The sequence below is a fragment of the Arvicanthis niloticus genome, chromosome 4 (assembly GCF_011762505.2).
Source record: "Arvicanthis niloticus isolate mArvNil1 chromosome 4, mArvNil1.pat.X, whole genome shotgun sequence".
NCBI lineage: Eukaryota > Metazoa > Chordata > Mammalia > Rodentia > Muridae > Arvicanthis > Arvicanthis niloticus.
Genome location: NC_047661.1, coordinates 72,814,088 through 72,834,310, shown reverse-complemented (window position 1 = coordinate 72,834,310; position 20,223 = coordinate 72,814,088). Strand labels below are relative to the sequence as shown.

Sequence of the window (20,223 nt, the reverse complement as noted above, 5' to 3'; positions counted from 1 at the left end):
AGATATAGAACTCTCATCTCTTGGTCACTTTAAAACTTAGTAAAGCTTGTTTTGAAATTTGGCCTACAAGTGTGAAATTGGTTTGCTCTGGTGAATCTCAGGATTTACCAAGTATATCCCTGAGCATGGGCTTTATGGTTTTATAAGTTCAAGCGAGACTCATGATTTGTCTCTATTCTTAGTGCCTGCTGACCTTGATATACAACACACAGCTATATCTCCAGTACTATATCTGCTTGCATGCCACCCTGCTTCCTGTCATGATAAAAATAGACTAAAACTCTGAATCAGTAAGCAATCCCTAATTAAATGTTGTCATGTAAAGAGTTGCTGTAGTCATGGTGTCTCTTCACAGCAAAATAAAACTGAATAAAATGGTAACCAGGAACCTTAGACAACACAGTGACCAGGATTAAAACCAAATACTAATGGTCTTTAAAAAAATAGGAAATAAGAAAACTTTTTTTAACTTTAAAATATATACTTTTATTAGAAAGTTGATTTTTAACAATTTTTTTGTTACTTTTATTTTTTACAGTTCAGTCATTTTCTCAGTCCTGCTCCAGCCCTCATACAGTTCCTCATCCCATTCCTCCTCCTTGTGTCTCCAGGAGGATGTCCCTACCACCTCCTGCCAGACCTCCCTACTCCCTGGGGCCTCAAGTCTCTCAAGAGTTAGGCACCTCTTCTCCCACTGAGGCCATACCATTCAGTCCTCTGCTGAATATGTGTCAGCGGCCTGGGACAGAGCTTCTAATATGTCTGGTTGTTGGCTTAGTGTCTGAGAGATCTCATGGGTCCCAGTTAGTTGAGACTGCTAGTTTTCCTATGGGGTGGACCTCTTCCTCAGTATCTTTGAGCATTTCCCTAATCCAGCCACAGAGGTCCCCAACTTCAGTTCAATGTTTGGGCATAAGTATTTGCATATGCCTCAGTCAGCAGCTTATTGGGCCACTAAGAGGAGCATCATGCTAGGCTCCTATCTGTAAGTGCACCGTAGATTCAGTAATAGTTTCAGGCCTTGGAGCCTCACTTTGAGTTGGAGCCCAAGTTGACTTTGTCATTGGACCACCTTTCTCTCAGTTCCTACTCCAGTTTAGTTCCACAGCTCTTTTAGACAGGGACAATTCTGTGTCAGAGTTTTGACTGTGGGATAGCAACAACAAATTCCCTCCACATGATGCCCTGTCTTCCACTGGAGTTGGACTCAACAAGTTCCATGTCTGCACTGTTGGGCATTTTATCTAAGGTCCCTCCCTTTGAGTCCTGAGAGTCTCTTACCTCCCAGGTATCTGGCAACTTCTAGATGTTCCCCCAACCTCCCAACTGCAAAGGTTACATATTTCCATTCATTCTGCTGTCCCTCAGGTCTTCTATCCTGTCTCCCTCCTGCCCTATACCTGATCACATTTCTTCTTTCCCCTTTCCCTCTCCCCTCCCACATAGGTCCCTCCCTCCCTCTGACACCTATGATTGCATTTTCTCCCTCCCAACTGGGATTGAAACACCCTCACTTGGACTTTTTTACATGTTAACCTTCTTGACTTCTGTGGATTGTATCCTAAGTATTATGTATATTTTTGGCTAATATTCACTTATTAGTGAGTACATGCCATGCATGTTCTTATAAGCAACTCCCTTATCATGTCTCAGACCTAAGGTATCTACTCTAAACCCTAAATTCTTTGCAATATGTCAATTCCTCAATCTCTTTCCTAACTTGTAAATAAACTAGACATAAATATGCTCTTTAAACCCAATTAATTTCACTTTCTTGTAGAGTCTACATTCCATTTCTATTCCTGTATATACTGAATTGCCCTAACTCCTGCTTTTACTTATGTTAATTTGTTTTCTCTAACATCTTTTTTATCCAATATGTTATGATCTTTTATTTTATTGTAACTTTCATTTCTATCCACTCATTTTAGTTTGTTGATTATTAGTGATTTTGAGTCCTTTTCTGCCCACATATTGAACATTAACTGCTTTCTATAGGAAACATATCCATATTTGGGACCCAATATAACTCATTTTATATTTTAAGTTTTTCCAAATTTAGTGGTAAATATAATTTAAGGTAAAAAGATGAGTGAGTGATTATGAGTTCATGCTCCTGTTACTTTGTATCTGTGTTAGTTCCTAGCTCCTACTGAGAGTTCACAACTGTCTAGAAATCCAGCTGTAGGAGGTGACAAGCCTTTGGCCCCTGGCACTCACACTAATATGTAACCATCTGAACATACCCTTAATTAAAAACAGGATAAAACTTAAAATAAATTCTTTTTTCTTCTCTCATTGGAACTATGCTTTTCAATTTTTTAAATTATTTCTCTTGATTTATTTTGTAATGTTTTATGATATTTTACAGATAATGATATGTTTAAATCATTCTGTATTTAAAATTTGAATTCAAGTGATTAAATTTATTCAGAAGAAAAAATACACTGTAATCTAATTTTTTTGTTTTTGGCTTTTTATAATGGGTTTTTCTGTATATACCCTACCAGTCTTAGATCTGCCTCAATACACAAGAGTAACAGCCAATACACAGATATATGTTTCTCTGTCTTTTGACTCCTAAAATTAAAAGTACTTGCCACCACACCTAAAGAAAATAGCAAACTTGAGTAAACATATCTAATTTTTCCCCTTTTATTGAAATCAAAGAGGACACCTAATTTATTTGTAAAGAAAACACATTTAAACAGTTTTCTTTCAGTAAAGAGCTATATAAATATAATTATCATCATGAATTTTTTTTTTTTTTATTTTTCTAGACAGGGTTTCTCTGTGTAGTCCTGGCTGTCCTGGAACTCACTTTGCAGACCAGGCTGGCCTAGAACTCAGAAATCCGCCTGCCTCTGCCTCCCAAGTGCTGGGATTAAAGGAGTGAGCCACCACCGCCCAGCATGAATGTATTATTTAAGCTAAATTCATGTAATGATTCAGAAAATTGGAAAGACTTTTACTTTAAGACACAGTTATACCACCTCTGGTAAAATACTCAAAAATGCTGCATCACACCACAAGGATACTTACTCAAATACATTCATAAATACTGTATTCATAATACTCAGAAGCTGAAAACAATCCAGATATCCCTCAACAAAAGGATGTAGAAAATGTGGTTCATTCACATAATGGAATACTATTCATTTATTAATAATGAGGATATCATGAGTTTTGCAGGCAAATCAATAGAACTAGAAAATATCATCCTGAGTGAGGTAACTCAGACCTGCTTGGTCATCAGCTCTGTGTTTCAGAAACTTGGCTTACCAAAAGATATATGGTTGATTATGAATAGGCTCTTAGAGAATAGACCATACAAAATGTTCCCCATGATGACTGTTCCTTGGACCCTGTCACAAACTGAATAATGGGCTGGGACTTTCCACAGGTACTCTCCAATAGCCCTCCTTTACTCCCCCTGGGTTGTGGTTTTTGATTTAAATTTCTCTCTGTCTCCAAAGCCCCAGGATCAGACCCCATTGCCCCTACATGGGCTACAGGTCTTGACCTCAACATATTGATTGAAATATACCTCTGGCTGATTACATCAAGTTTGGTGTCTTGTGAGTTGATGAGTGGCAGTGAATTCCTGAGGCTTGTGTGAGGTCCTCCCTTCGTGGGGGCCTTACATTTTTGGTTCCTTAACCGGGAAACTGAGACCACCCTAAGCTCTAAGAACCCACTTGGAGGTATGATTTCTGTGGGTTTTTGGCCAATTTGTTGTCTATATTGTCTCAGTGAAAGATTTCTGTTTTTGTGGTTTCTGTGATTTGGGCCCATTCTCTTGTCCGTACTGTCTCAGTAAGCTGGTTTTGTGAAAGTACTTTCAGTTCTTTGCAGCTGTTTGCAGCCATTTCAGTCTCAAGAGGAGACGACTGGAGTGATTGGCAGATGTTCTAGGGAAATCACCAGCTGTAGCCCTGGGAGATGTCCCAAGAAAGGGCAGGAATTCTCAGGGACACCTGAGAGATTCCCATTTGGGTGTCAGAGAGGACACAGTGGTCCTCTTGTTAGGGAGGATGTGGAATCCCTCCTGGCTGGCAAGGGGTGCCAGGGAAGATGTGGAATCCTTCTTGACTAGCACTCAAAATTGAGACAGGTTTTTGTTAGTCTCTCTCTATATATGTGTTTTTTCTGGGTTTTCTGTTACTTGTGACAACGGAACAGACTGTAACTAAAGTTTAACCCTAGATCATTGAACTGAAGTTAAAACTAGAGCACATAACTTATCAGTTGAGATCAAGAAAAGACCGTGACAGACCTTCTGTGCCTCAGAGTGACTGACATTTGATGTTGACTGGCTGCCAGAAGAGACTTTTGACTTGACTATTATTTTTAAAGTTAAAGCTATTATTTTTCAGGAAGGAACAGGGTCATATCCTGATCAACAGCCATACATAACTCTGTGGCAGGACCTGGTCCAAGATCCACCACCATGGGTAAAAAGAAAAAGCCAGGTTCCCGAGCCCTGGCCCTCTGCAGAATGAGGCACAGAACAAACTGAAAGATTAATTACCCTTTCTTTTCAGATAACCCTGCCAGTCTGACTGGACTGGAACAGTCTTTAATATTCTTTCACCAGCCTACCTGGGATAATTGCCAGCGACTTTTACAGGTTCTCTTTACCACAGAAGAATGAGAATAGATTCTGTTAGAAGCCCCCCTTAACCACCCAGACTGGGACACAGCTACAGGTAGGGAGCGGCTGACAGTTTACCCCACCAGGCTCTGGTGACAGGTAAGAAGTTACAGCATATAGAGGCATTACAAGATTATACCCTGCAGGATTTAGTTAAAGAGACTAAAAATATATCACAAAAGGGAGACCGAAGACTAGAATACTGGCCACAGTTATAGGAGATAGAGAGAGAGAAAGGGCAGGGCCTAGACAAACAGGGAATCTGGGCAACAAAAGACACTGGACTTGAGCCTGCCCAAAGAAGAAAGGAAGGACCCCTAAGGTCCTGGTGCTCAAAGAAGATGACTAGAGGGGATCCTGAGAGTGGAGGGGACACCTATGGACTTTCTGGTGGATACTGGAGCAGAATATTCATTTCTGAAACAATCATTGAGAAAATTTAAAAAACAAAACAAAACAAAACAAAACAAAAGACCATAGCCATAGGGGCAACAGGGCAGAAACAATATTCTTAGACTACTTCACAAACTGTTGATCTGGGGAAAGGACAAGTGTGTCATTCCGGTTACTCCTGAGTGCCCTATGCCTTTGTTGGGGAGAGACAAAGTTAAAGTTTACTCAGACAAGACCAGGGGTGTCTTGAGAAAACCCCTACCTCTATGATACTGGCCTTAAAACCAGAAGATGAATAATGGCTTCATGAGCTTCAAGAACAAGAAGCCCTGACATTAGTAAATGGTTAATCAACACCTCCTTTATTGGAGTGTGGCAGCACCCAATGAGTCGTGAAGCCAGAGGAAACAAATTAGACCTCACATTCATAGACTGTCACAACAGGACATTCTGGTTACTTGCCAGTCATCATGGAACACCCCCCTGCTACCTGTAAAGATGGCAGGCACTATTGATACTGTGGCCTTGCTTGAATTGATTACATTTGACTATAGCCACCACACTTAAAGGCATACAAAGGCATACAAAAGACAAATGAGAGAGTTTCTAGACACTACTGGCTTTTGACCTAGTTGCCAGCGGATGGCCTACTTGTCTGAAAGCCATCGATACTGTGACCTTGCTTAAATTGACTCTGGAACAGCAGATAACTGTTGTGACATCCCACTCCCTTGAGACCATTATCTGACAGCCCCCTGACTGATAGATGTCTAATGCCCACATGAAAGGGGGATCTTTGCCTCCCCGGCCATCCTGAACTCTGCCATCTTGCTGGCTGAGACTGATGATTCCTCCCCTGCCCATTGACATTCTGGCAGAAGACCAACCTTGGCCAGGGAGTCCGAACTGGTATACTGATGGAAGCAGCTTTGTAGTGGTAGATAAAAACCAAGTAATTTGGGCCAGCAGCCTGCCAGAAAGAACACTGATAGCAGGTATGCTTTTGCCACTGCCCATATTCATGGGACAAATTACAGACAGAGGGGACTGCTGAAAAGTCATTGTCCTGGACATCAGAAAACCCAGGATACTGTTGTTGAAAAAAATCAGATGGCAGATTTGACTGCTAAAAATGCTGCTCAAAGAGCTATGATCCTGACTGTTGAAAGTCCTAGAAAATATCTTGATGTCCATGGGAAAAATAGTACTTCCACAGAGAGAAAGATGAAGATATGTGACAAATTTACATTATTTAGCTCACCTAGGAGCTAAACACCTGAAGAACTTGATAATTTTATGTGTTAAACTTATTTGAAAAAAACTGTGAGTCCTGTGCCCTGACTAATGCTGAGTATTCAAGATGTCCCCCAGGAAGAAGACTTCAAAGAGACAGACCTGGGGCCTACTGAAAAGTAGACCTCATGGAAGTCAAACCTGCAAAATATGGTAACAAATACTTGTTAGTCTTTATAGATACTTTTTCAGGCTGAGTAAAAGCCTTTCCTATAAAGACTGAGACTGCCAACATGGTGGCTAAGAAGATCTTAGAAGAGAACTTCCCCAGGTTTGAAATACCCAAGATAATTTGGTTTGACAATAGACCTGCCTTTGTTGCCCAGGTAAGTCAGAGACTAGCCACCTAGCTGGAGATTAATTAGAAATTACATTGTGCTTACAGACCCCAGAGCTCAGGACAGATTAAAAAAGATAAATAGAACTATTAAAGAGACCTTAACTAAATTAGCCTTGGAGACTGGCTGGGGATGACTGTACAGCCCTCCTTCCTTTTGCCTTGTTCCAGGTTTTGATTTAAGCTAACACTTTATAAGATTTTATGGGGGGGTGGGGGTGGGGGTGGTCTCAACTACTTACTGAGATAGATAAAATATATGATTCTGATGTTGTTCTTTCTAAATCCCTGTTTTTCCACATGAAAACACTTGAGGTGGTCCAACGTGAGGTCTGGGAGCAGTTAAAAGAAGCTTATGAGACTGGAGACCTGAGTATGCTTCATCAGTTCCAGGTTGGAGATGCTGTTCTCATCTGCCACCACTGGGTCAAGAACCTTGAGCCTCACTAGAAGAGACCATACCTGATGCTCCTGACCACCTCCACAGTGATGAAAGTTAAAGACATCTCTAAATAAATTAGTTACCTTTGTCAGAGAAAAAATAAGTGCTGTTCAGATTTTGATGTTAAGCCAAGTTTTATGATTAAAACTCTTACATCAGAAGAAATGGAGAAATGAAAGGGTTAAAATTTTTCAAAATCTCCTAGCAGACTGGGCAGAACCAAGAGTGCAGGTCAGCTTGGTCATGAGCTCTGTGTTTGAGGAACTTGGCTGATCATAACATAAATGATTTATTATGAATAGTCTCTTAGAGAATAGCCTATACAAAATGTTCCCCATGACTCTTCTTTGTACCCTGTCACAAACTGAATAATAGACTGGGACCTTCCACAGGTACTCTCCAATAACCCTCCTTCATTCCCCCTGGATTATAGTTTTCCCCCTGGGTTGTGGTTTTGGCCTTTAAATTGTCTCTGCCTCCAAAGCCCAGGGGTCAGACCCCACTGCCCCTGTGTGGGTCATGGGTCTTGACCTGAACATGTTGATCGAAATATACCTCTTGTTGATTGCATCAAGTTTGGTGTCTTGTGAATTATTGGATGGCCACAAATTCCTGAGGCTTGGGTGAGGTTCTCCCTTCGTGGGGGCCTTACAACCCAACATACTCTGGTGGAAGACCCACAGCTTCTCCCTACCTTCAACAGTGGTAAAATCCAAGTTGGGTCTGGCCAAAGTTAAGGCTGTATCAATATTAGCCTGCACTTGGGTGGGCAGTCCATTTGCTCCCAGAACCAATTTCTAAGCATCTCTCACAATTCTCTCTTTCTTCTGTTTTAAAGAGAACCTGTAGCAGTTGCTGACAGCCATCCCAGGTGGGTTGCTGAGTCATCATGATTGAATCTAAGAGACCTATAAGATCTGAGAGTCTTTCTCAAAATGGGGGTGGGGGAGAGGTTGTTACAACGTCCCATTATAAAGGTCATTACTGACCAATGGTATATAAGACATAAGCTGTCTCCCCTGTACATCTGGGGGTTCAGAAAACTGGAGGAGTAAGTGTATAGTAGAGTCATTCCTCTGGGCAGTACAGCCTCAATGTTAGGTGGACTCAAAATGAGAGTCTGGAGAGTCAAGGAAGTCGGGTTGGGGCATGGGCAGGGCCAGAAATATAAGGAAGAGGACTGAAATCCTCCTTGGGAGCAGAGGGAGAAAGAAAGGTAGGAGGGGGCAAGGGAAGAGAGTGGGGAGTGGTGCAGCCAGTGACAAAAAGGATATCAATCAAACAAAGCTTTTTGACCATTATTTCCATGTGGTGATATTTGACACTTGGTCGGGGTGGCCCTTGTTCTCATACACAACAATCTTCATCTTATAGATTGTAGGGAGATGAAAAGTTCCCTCTTCAGCCAATCCTAGATGACAAGTGGGCTATTTATTCCTACAAAAGTTTACTGAGAATAATAACCAGACCTGAATCTCCTACAACTTAGTGGAAATCCTTGAATGTCTGAGGACCACACACAGTGAGGTACTCTGTGCCTGCCCCATCTTAGGGATCTAAAAAGCTTGCACACAGGAACAAAGCCACAGACAAAATACAGAAAAGAACAGACACACTAGGACACAAACCATAAACATGCACAAGGACAGACACAGAATAATGGTCTCAGGATAGTAAACCCAAAAAGAAAAGTCTCTCTCAGATGGTCTTCCTTCCTGTGCAGTGTAGGCCCACAGACCCACAGCCAATTTAGTAATCAGATGAGAACGATCAAGTATTCCAGATTGGGTTCAGAAGTGTCCTCCATGGTCCCAAGTTGGGTGACAGAAAACTGTGGGAAAAACACTCACGACGGGAGTCCGGCAGTGGGGTCCCGGGCAGGCTTTCCACACCACTGGTGGAGGGTCCCACATTCACGCAGTAGTTGCAGGCGGGCCAAAGGCTGCATTGGCAAGGTTCAGGGTTCCAAAGGCTGGGAATCTGGCTGCAGGTGCAGGAAGGCCCAGGCAACAGGTGGAGTCCAGTTTTCTAAAGCTTTTATTGTTCATGGTATGGTAAATGGGTATAGATAGTGTGCGCTCCTGGCCAAAAGCCAGGCTCCCCTGGCTTTTATAGGGAGGGAGAAAAGGGGAGGGAATAACTTCATTAGCTACGCCCCCGGCCATTAGATAACTCATTAATATTTTAATCTCTGGAGGTGGAGACCTGCTAATCATGCCCTGTACCTCTGTGTTACATGACAGATGGTGCAGGTTAAATGAAGTTACCTCGTCCAAGGCCCGACAGAAAACATGTCTGCTCTGTCCCTCTTGGCCTCTAGATTGAACCAGAATAAGAAAACACAGAAGTGACAATTGACAAAACAAGAAACAAACATAGTGATCAGAAAAGAAAAAAAAATTAAAAATTCACCTATTTGGGTCAGAGGTTTTCAGCAGAGCCCCTAAATATAAGGGTCCACAATTCACTGAAGAATGATACCCACACTCCAATGTTATACAACAGCCAAAAGTGGTTATTTTGCAGAGATTCAACATGACCAGGTCTGCCATACACTGGAAGGAAGATGTAAGAGTGTGCTTTACTGTTGACTACAGCGCTGCCCCACAATTGGGGGCCACTATGTTGCGGCTGCACTGCCCAGTTTGGAGACCACTGTGTCCCAGCCTGAGCTGCTGTTCCAGTCCACAGAACAGGGTCTAGCAAGAGAGAGAGTGGGGATGGAGGGGCAAGAGACACAAAGAATGCAGACAAGACAGGGTGTGTGTTCAAGTCTCAAGTCTCCTCTACTGAAAGGAAATCCGGGCTATTTATATGCTTAGCCATGTGCCTTGTAGGCATGGATACAATGTGCACCTTGCAGCTGAAGACACTAGACAGCAAAACAAGATATGTGGGATAAACAAGATGTTAATCAGAGTGTGCTCAGCTGTTGTAGGCTGTTGAAAACCAAGTCTCTTGTCAGGGTATATGGCTTGAGATGTTTGCAAAGATGATAGCAGATTTCTGCTAGGAGTCGGCTCCCAACAAGTCCTTTCTTTTCAATTTTTTTCAAAAGGGAAGGCTGGGAAATTTTACAGGAACCATGGCTGCCTTAGATATCCAGCTTAGTGTGTAAGTTAGGGGTTAATCCTCATTAGTCTTGATGACAGAGGTTTTAGAGTCCCCTACTTCCAGCCTGTAATAGCTGACCTGTATGGGTTTCATTTGAATAACGTCTATCTGTTGTTGTACAAAAGCCATCAGTTTGTTAAACGGCATGGACCCGAGACAGATTTCTACCAATACATTATGGCTGTGTAATCAATTTCAGTTCTTCCTTCCTGTTCCAATAAAACCATTACTTTTCCCTAGATAGACAGCCTAATATTAACCACCTCAGTCCACAAGTCCAGGGTATTGGGGCACCAACTCTTCATTACCTTCTTCAAGATGAATATGGGCATTGAGATATTAGAAGAGGGATGAGGGGAGGGGTAAATTGAGAAGCCTCTGATGTCTGTCTTAACTGCATCCAGCTGGAAGTCCAAGACATCAGTGGACATGCAGGTGACAAGAAGATTCATTCACCAAGGCTGTGTATTCTGTAATATACAAATCTCAAAACAAATTTTAGTATCAAGATAATTATTTTGTTTGATTCTCTGGAATCTAGTCTTCTGGAGGCCTACCTCTGTCATGTCTGATTCATATAATTCTGGAAGATATAACTACTACCTTAATGACCTCTTTCTTCTACAGACAAATTACTGTCCAGAAAAGGACACCCTTGCAGAATAGCTGACTGATTATATCTGCCTAGACAGAGTAATCAGCCCTTAATAATTCTGCAGCACTAAGGTCTGTCAGATGATCCTGGGTCAGAAGGCGGAAGAACAGATGCTCCAAAGGTTTGAAGTAGAACAAGTGACCAGGTGTTCAGAGGTCTCTATAAATTGGCTAAGTTTTTGAAGCTATGCTTTGTACTTCCCACAATTATAGTTAACTCAGTCATTCTGGAGATCTGATGGGGTTGAAAACTTATAGCCTCATAGCCAATCCTGGCTCTTTACCTTGAGAGAAAAGATTTGAGTGGATGGTTGTCAACTGACATTCATCCTAAAGCCAGGTTCAGAACTAAATGTTTTAGTTAGGATAGACGACAGAGGTGCTGGTTAGTCAACAAAATGATGGACTGGGTATTAGGACTATCTTGTACTTCACTGGTACAAATTGGCATAATTATGCTCTAATTGTATTTTGAGAGAAAAATTTCATTTTAACAGGAAGGGTGATATGTAGGAGGAGCTAAGGTGGGAGGAATACTGAGAGGAAGAGAAGGAGTAAGAAGAGGAGGAGAAGAAGGAGAGGAGAAGCTAGGTGATGAAAGAGAGAAAGAGGAGGGACACAGGGAGGCAGATGTTCATGTATCTCCACCAGTCAAAGATAGTTGATATATCGAGGTTGGGTAGTGGGTTACACCTCTGATTGAGCAATACCAAATAAATACCTTCTATTTACCCATTTATCTGTTTGGCTCTCTTGACTCAAATAAAGCCTATGAAGCCTATGATTAACATTTTTTTAAAAAAATGTATAAATGCAAAAAGGAAAAGGGGGCATGGGATAGCAGTTTTCTAAGGGGGGAATGGGGAAAGGGGATAGCATCTAAAGTGTAAATAAAATATCTAATAAAAAAAGGAAAAAATAAATTAAAAAAATGAAGAAAAACAAAAGAAAGATAATTATTTTGTTTGATTTTCTGAAATCTAGTCTTCTGGAGGCCTACCTTTGTCATGTTTGATTCATATAATTTTGGAAGTTATAATTACTACTTTAATGACCTCTTCTGAAAACACATAGAAAAACCTTTTTCCCCAAATCTGCCCATCCTTGAGCCAATAACCAGAAAAGCCTTTACACTGACCTTTTATCCAGAGGAAAAATATAACTACACAACTCAGAATCACCCTTTTTGAAAGTTAAATCAGTCTAATACAACTGATTAACACTATCTTTCTGTTCAGCTCTTTGCCTAGAACAACCTTCTATTTACCCATTTATCTGTTTGGCTCTCTTGACTCAGAGCAGCCTGCAATTTACTCCTCGCATCTTTAAAGCCTTTTTCATCTGTTCCTGCTCACTTATTTCTTGCCCCATTTTTGTTACTATAACCTACTGGTCTCGCTGCAATCACGTTTGTTTCACTTCTTTTTTTGAGACAGAGTTTCTCTGTGTAGCCCTGGCTGTCCTGGAACTCACTCTGTAGACCAGGCTGGCCTCCAACTCAGAAATCCACCTGCCTCTGCCTCCCAAGTGCTGGGATCAAAGGCATGTGCCACCACTGCCCAGCTTGTTTCACTTCTGAATTCCTGGCAGAACCTTCTTCCAATAATGTTCCTCACTGGGTCCTTCATTCTCCTTGTCTCGAGTTGATCGCCACTGCCATGCCAGCTCCATCAGTCAACAGGTTCTCCAGCCCAGGAGTGAGGATGGCCGCTTCCAATTCTTGGGGTGTCCTTCACTGTATCCTGCTAACTGGAGCCCAACGTTGAGGCACCACTATGTTGAAAACCACACTACCCACAAGCTTTGGGGCTAAGTGCTCTGGTCTGCAGGGATCAGACAACAGTATCTAGCAAGAGAGAGAGTAGGGATGGAGGGGCAAGAGATGCAAAGAATGGAGACAAGATAGGGTGTGTGTTCAAGTCTCAAGTCTCCTTTATTGAATGGAAATCAGGGGTATTTTTAAGCTTTGCCATGTGCCTTGTAGGCATGGATACCACATATGCTGTGGCCTTGCAGGTGTGGATATCACATGTGTTACAGTTGTAAATACCTTGTTTGCCTCGAAGCTGGGGGGCATTAAACAGCAAAAGAAGATATGTGGGATAACCACGATGGTTATCAGAGTGTGCTCAGCTGTTGTAGGCTGTTGAAAAACAAGTCTCTTGTCAGGGTATATGACAAGATGCTTAAGATGTTTGCAAAGATGATAGCTGATTTCTGCTAGGAATTGGCTCCCAACACTTTACAGTGTTAATTTAAAGCCTGTTAGGGTAGGAGTGGCTGTCATTTATGTTTCTTTCTCTTGAATGCTTGGCTCTATCTCCAAAGCTATGGGTGCCTTTGGAATTGTTCAAGGTTCTGAGAAGTTTTGGGATCTAGGCTTAGGCTGGACTTTGGTGGGCAGCTCCTGCCAGCTCCTGATTGGCAGCCCATGAGGGGTGGTTTTTCTAGAATTAACTTGGTTAAGACTTTTATAGTTTTGGGCAACTCAAAGATATGTATTTTAGCAGCCTGAAATGCTTGGGGAAAAATTGAAGAGTCAATTTTTTTGGAGGAAAGGTTTATGTGTCATTTACTAAAATTATACATGGCCCCCCAAAAGGCTTTACTGATTATTTTTTTTTATTGTTTTGTTTATTTGTATAAATTTAACACTCCTTTTCTTTGAGTTTTGTGGGACTGGGTGCAGATCCAGGACCCAAGGTCTGCTGGCTTTACTGATTTAGACAAAGTTTGATTTCAGCTGTAAATAGAATAATATCAAATTCAGGAGTCAAAAAATGTTGATTGAACCTTTGGCTTTGCAAAATGTTAATTCAGAATGAAAACATGGTATTAGGTCTTTATAAAGGAAAGATCAGCACCAATAGACAAATGGATCAGAGATAAAGCTGATGTTCAAACACATATTTAGGGTACTAATTTGATAGAAATCATTTCTAAATGTATTAAGAAAAATCAAAATGGCAGATGTTTTAATTGTGGTAAGGTCATTTGGACATGAACTGTAAAGCAGGCATTTCTAGAAACAATGTTGTTGTTGTTTTTGTTTTGTTTTGTTTTCCAATAAATGACCCAAAGAAAAATCTTCAGCCTTCTGGAATATGCAGAAGATTTGGCAAATGCTGGCATTGGACTGCTGAATTCAGGTTGACAAGGAATAGGGACCACAACCCTTTGCCAACAGATAATGCCCTATGGGGCCTCCTACAAATTTGATTAAGGCATTCCTCCATTTGGATGTGTAACTATTTGTCTTACTTAGAGTGGCTATTTCTGGAGTAAATCACAATGATCCAAACCAACTTGGGGAGGAAAACTTTTATTTGGTTTATAATTCCAGATTGTACCCTATTGTTTCTAAGACACTTCAGCATTGTACCTCCAAAGTGAGGGTGGACAGGGTCAGGTAAAGAGAGCCAGCCAGGGGGTCTAGGTCCATGTTGGGACCTGAGACACAGTGAAGAGGAGGGAAAGAGGGGTTAAGGATAGTCCTGAAGTGGAGGGTCACTGAGAGACTGGAATATGTCTGTGAGAAGGGGGCCTCCCTACAATTCTCATGGCCTAGTCTTGTCAGCCTCTGGTCCAGCAGGGAATCTCCCCCTGAGTAGGAGACATGATACCTATTGAGAAAACTATCAAATAACTTTAGATTTTCCAATGTGGTGAAGAGCACATTTCAAAAGTGTGTTGTGTCAGTCTCTGGATTTTCTCTGTCTGTTACTACATCTCACGTTTAATTTCTGATTAGATTAATCTGTATATTGTCTCTGCACTATTGTTTGGTTGGAATACGATTTATTGACCTTGTTGATTTTCTCACAGAACTAACTCTTATTTCATTAATTTTTTTGTATAGAAATTTTAAATTTCTCATTTCCAGAAATTCTTCAGTGTTTTTTTCTTTACAGATTCTATTTCCATTTTCAGGCCTTAAACAATTTTGTTCATTTTCTTCCACTGTTTATTTTGTTTTCCTGGATACTTTAATGGATCTACTTCTTTCTTCACATTGTTTGTATGTGGGTTAATACATCTGCTTAAAGGAATTTTTCGTTCACTCATTAATGACCTCTATCACTTAAAGTCTTTCATTGTGCTTCAGCCATGTTGCAATGTTCAGGGACTGCTGTGTAAGGATAGCGGGGCTCTAGTATAGACATAATGCCCTGGCTGTGTTGTTCATGCTAAACCTAAGATTCTGGTATTGCAATGCCTAAAGCTTTATATCCTAATGTCTACAATAGTCTGTGTTGGGTGGCAGTTCTGTTCCTTGTCTTCCATTTCCTCTCTGGATTTCTGAAGACTGTGATTGCTTTATGTTGTCTTAGTCTGAGTTTTATGGATGTGAAGAAAAATCATGACCAAAGCAACTCTTATACAGACAAACATTTAGCTGGAGCTGGCTTGCCATTTGGGAGGTTTGGTCTATAATCATCATGGTAAGAATTATGTCATCATGCAGGCAGGCTTGGTGCTGGAAGAGCCAACAGCTCTATATTTTGAACAAAATGCAACTCTAACCTAGAGCAACATGCCCAAGCTGCCCACTGCTGCTGCTTGCAGGGTCTAGAACATGACATCTTGGTTCTATTACATCTTTCACTGCCTATATTAGCTGGCTTAAAATTGTTTTGTAAAATGACCTTGAAATCATAGTTCTGAATGCCTCTTTCTCCTGAATGCTGAGGTTAAAGGAATGTAATACTAAGACTGGATCAAAACCTCTCTTTACATTATTACAAGAGCTTTATAAATTTGGATTGTAGTTCATTCCAGATTTTGTCAAGTTGACAATTGAGAACCATCATCACTGCTGTCGGGCAGGAACTTTTCTTTGCATCTAATAGTTCTGGCCACTGGGGGTTCAAGGATTCTGAGTATAGTGAGGTGACACACAGAAATGGGGATAGGTTAGAAGTATGATGGGGTTCACAGGAGGGAGGAGACTGCACCAGAATCTGCTTATTTTGGAAATCAAGGAGACAATGACAGCAGGTCACGCAAAATGTTTGCAATAAAATTGAGGATTACACTGATAGTTGTGGTTCTACAGAAGCTGAAGGATTGGGGAAGATCTACAGGTGTAGGAAGAACTAAGGGGGGGAGGAGTAAAGAGAGGCAAAGGGGGAGGAAGGAGAGAATGAGGAGAAGGAATAGGAGGAGCTAGGAGAGACCGAGAACAAGAGAGGGAGACATGGAGGCTGATGTTTGCTTGTCTGTAGCAGTCAAAGGTAGTTGGTATACCTAGGTTGGGTTTTGGGTTACACCTCTGATTGTATGGGCACCTTGTTATTGATCATTACCAAAGATATAAAGCCTTTGGATAATTTAAGCTTTAGAGTCTCATCTTCTTACTGGGCCAGCATGGATGGTGGGAAGGTCTGGGCAATGCCCAGTCTTGTAGAGACAATCTGGAAGTTTGGCAGATCCATCTCCCATGCTGGCATCTTGAGGGAGGCAGGGCTGGTGATTCTGGCTGGCTATTTCTACCTGTGGCACACACGTGGCCTCTGGCCATGTGGTTGAGCTAGGCAGAGCCTCCCCAGCCTAGACAGTCGGCTTCTCCAGCGGTCCCTTTTAAATAATTATTACAACATACAGACAATTTCTATTCTCCCCTGTCAGGATTTGTCCGTGAGGTATTACTGGGTACATTCTGGAGTTGGGGCCTCAAATTCATCAAGGAGTTAGGAGGAGGGAGCTTAAAAATGAGTTGTGTGTGGGACTCACTGCAGATGTAGGGAGGCAGAAAGGAATGGCTGCTGGGGATGGAGGCTGGATACTGGGCTGAGTTGGGGTAAGGAATGTTGGGGGAGAAGTGTCTGTGATTCATTAGCATTGGTGCATTACAGGAAACAAAAACACAGCAGATTTCCTGCTATAGAGCTAGAAATTAGAATGGGGAAATAGTAAGTGGGGGAGCAAAGAGAGAGGTGTGGATATGCCTTTAGCCTTCTGATACCATAGAAAGAGTAGCACTTGTGGTAGGTGTTAGGGAAGGTGCAGTCCTGGCTTGAAGGCTGTGACAGAGCAAAGAGTGGGGGGAGGGAGGTTAAAAGGGAAAGATCTGTGGGATCCACAGGATATGGGAAGAATATAAGTTAGTCACAGCATGATTTCTAACAGTAGCAACATTACAGTTATGAAGTAACCACAAAGAAATTTAATGATTCATTGGCCAAAACATGGAGAACTGTATTAAGGCGGCACAGCATTAGGAAGTTAGAGAACCACTGGTCTAGGAAGTATGAATCTATAATGAATCAATACCTACTAATATAAAAACACATAAAAGATTTTTGCATGCCTTGACCCACAAACACTTCTCTCCCAGAAGGAGTAGGATCCCCCTCCCCCAACTTTGGCCTACTCCTCTCAGTTGTCATAAGAGCATGATGGTGGAGTTCTCATTTGCCAACCTTAAATTCATAGAAAAAACCCAATTATTTCTAATACTGGAAGGACAGTGAGGGGGCTGCACAAACATCCACAGCTGAGCTTGGCTGATTGGATTACACGTGACTACTCTGAACATAAACATCTCTGGAAAGCACAGACTGATTTCAAAAGTTTTATTTAAATTATATTTTATTAGGATCAGGTTTTGTCTACAAAGTGGTTTGTGGCCATAGGGACCAGAAGACAGCCTCAGATCCTCTGAATCACCACTTACAGGTGGTTGAAAACCCCCCTGTGTGTGCTTGTTACTTAGAGTTCTTTGAGAGAGCAGTAATTGTTTTGCAGCTGAGTTCCCACAAACTGATATGGGAAAGTCTTCATTTAAAAAGAAAGTCTTCATTGTTTTTTCTTCTCTGATGAGTAAACACTCATGTTGGAGTTCTCCTTTCCTCTGGCCCCTGTCATCTCTTCTTCTCAGTCCAATGCAGACATGTTTCTCCAGAGAAACCCAGTTGGGATTTGCTTAAGGCCAGCACCTAAATTAAATCCCAGTTTCCAAGACATCAGACAAAAACCAAACAAGTACATCAACAGGGTGTATGTCCAGTAGAATGTCCCAGACAGCAGTGCTGCCCTTCTCCCACCAGCCAGTCTAACATATTACAGCTGTTTCAAATATGGAGCCACCATCCTGCCTTTCCCCAGACTCACTGTAAATGCTCTTGAAATACCATTCTCTAACCAGAAGTCAATGGTAACCTCACTGGTTGTTGCTGTTGGAAGAGAGATGTAGGTCATAGCTGGGTAGCTCCTGAGAGGACTTTAGGCTCCAAGAAAGGACACTGTGTAGAAGTCAGAAAGTGGAATGCCTCAGCCACCAAGTGGGGATGTGACTCCACCATTGACTTCCACCCTGAGGTCTCAGAGACCTCAGAAGCATGGACTGAAATGAAATCCAGGGTCTGAGCCTTCAGTTGCTCTGTGCTGTGGAGGTCAGCCAGGATGAGAGTGTTTGCAGCATTCTCCACAGACAGATTCCTGTAGAGGGCATCCTCACACAGGACCTTCAAGCCCTCCAGGCCATACTTGTCAGCAGCTGCCAGCACACCAGTGGCCATGGAGTGGCTGTGGAGTTGTGGCACCTTCCCTGCATAAATGAAGCCCATCATCTCCCTGAAGACTTGGGGATCTAGGTCTTGGATCTCAACATGGTTCCTTAGGCTTTCCTTCATTTCATGATCAATCATGGCTCTGAAAACTGGAGATCGAGCTGCTAGGATGGCCTTGTGAGCCCTGAATTCATGTCCAGCCACCAACAGGCAACAGTCTGTGAAGAGAGATTTCTCCCACAGCTCCCCTAGGTCATCTGTCAACCTGTTCCTCGAATCCTTGATGGCAAGTGTCATGTTCTGTCTTGGTATACTAAAGAAAGCTCCTACTATGTCCACCTTGCAGCAGAGGGTGAGCTGGTCTTGAGGGAGAAGCCAATGCAGATTGGAGAGAATCTGATCTCGAAGAATGAACTTTTTGAATCCCCTGTGTTGGTATTGCAGACAGCTTACAACCTTGGGGCTCTTCATACTTTGATATTTCTTTCCTTGGGAATTTATGATCCAAAACTTGAACTTTGCCCAAACTGGTCTCTTTGGACAGCTGACCAAAGCCAGGAAAACTGACAGGTAATCTTTGCTTTCATCATCAACCCCGTTTGGATATACTCTCAAACAGAATGCCACTTTGCCACTAGCCTCTACTGAGAACACTGGGCTACTGATGCTTCTCTGAATTCCCCCCATGCAAAATGAAAAGTTGCTAATGGTCCATTTGTAACCGAATTTCTTAACATTGGTCTGTGCGGAGCCCCAAGTCTTGTCTTCCAAGTCCCTTGACATTTCTGCTGGAGGTAGTTTGGGTTTTAAAGTTGATCTGAAAAGAAATATATGTTATTTACCATTCATCCTCTTGGATACAATTATAGATACACTCTAAATTTTAGTTTCAATTTGTTCTAAATTCACATTCTCTCTCTCCATCTCTCTCTCTCTCTGTCTCTGACATTCTTCCTGTCTTTCTCTGACTCCTTATCCTGTTGTCTTTTCCTCTCTCTCTCTTTCTGTCTCTCACATTCTCTCTATATGTCTCTGTCTCTATCTCTATTTTATAGAGATAAATAATGTTCACTTAACATTCACTCTTTCTCCCTATCACTCTGTGTTCTGCTTCCTCTCTGTCTCCTCTCTCTCTCTCTCTCTCTCTCTCTCTCTCTCTCTCTCTCTCTCTGTATTTGTGTGTGGTCTCTGTGTATTTATTGAATCTTAGGTTAATCATAACTAGTTTTGGCTATTCTATACAACCTTGGAAGAGTTTGGAAATTTTTATACACTCTCATTTTAAGCGTGCTGTATTAGTCAGGGTCCCGTAGATAAAGTACAGAATGAGTTCTCTTTATAAATAGAAAGAGGATCTATAAGAATAACACACAGGCTGAGGTCCAGCTAATATAACAAGGCTAAAACCAGTACTTACTTAGTCCACGAGGTTTGAAGTCTCAGGAGTTCTTCAGTATATACTGAAATTCTGAAGATTGGGGCCTAATGTCATTGAAGAAATCGGTTGCTAGGAAGATTAGAGGGAGCAGTCATAGACACCAAACTTCACTCATCTATGTGCTTATATAGGCCTCCAGCAGAAGGTGTGGCCCAGTTAAGGCTGTGTCTTCTAGTCTCCAGATCTGGATTAAAGGTGTGTGTTTCCTGCCTCAAGAGTCAGATTAAAGGTGTGTGTTTTTCTCTATTTGATCGGGATCTATCAACTTCAATTTAAGCAAAAAAAATTTTAAAAGATGAGCCTTCCAGTTCTTTATGTTACTTAAGTCCACAGGTAATACAGACAAGAAGAATAGCCATCACCAGGGTACTTTGCACACTGGGGTCA

General features: G+C 41.8%; 1 protein-coding gene and 1 pseudogene across 1 annotated transcript; both read right to left on the bottom strand.

Annotated features, from left to right (window-relative positions):
- The window catches only part of LOC117707881 (serine/arginine-rich splicing factor 6-like), a 329,309-nt pseudogene that overhangs the window by 183,810 nt on the left and 125,276 nt on the right, over nt 1-20,223 (bottom strand).
- On the bottom strand, nt 18,084-19,181 carry LOC117707879 (TD and POZ domain-containing protein 1-like). The gene has a single exon (XM_034501453.1). It carries the CDS (start codon nt 19,179-19,181, stop codon nt 18,084-18,086), a length of 1,098 nt encoding a protein of 365 aa, XP_034357344.1.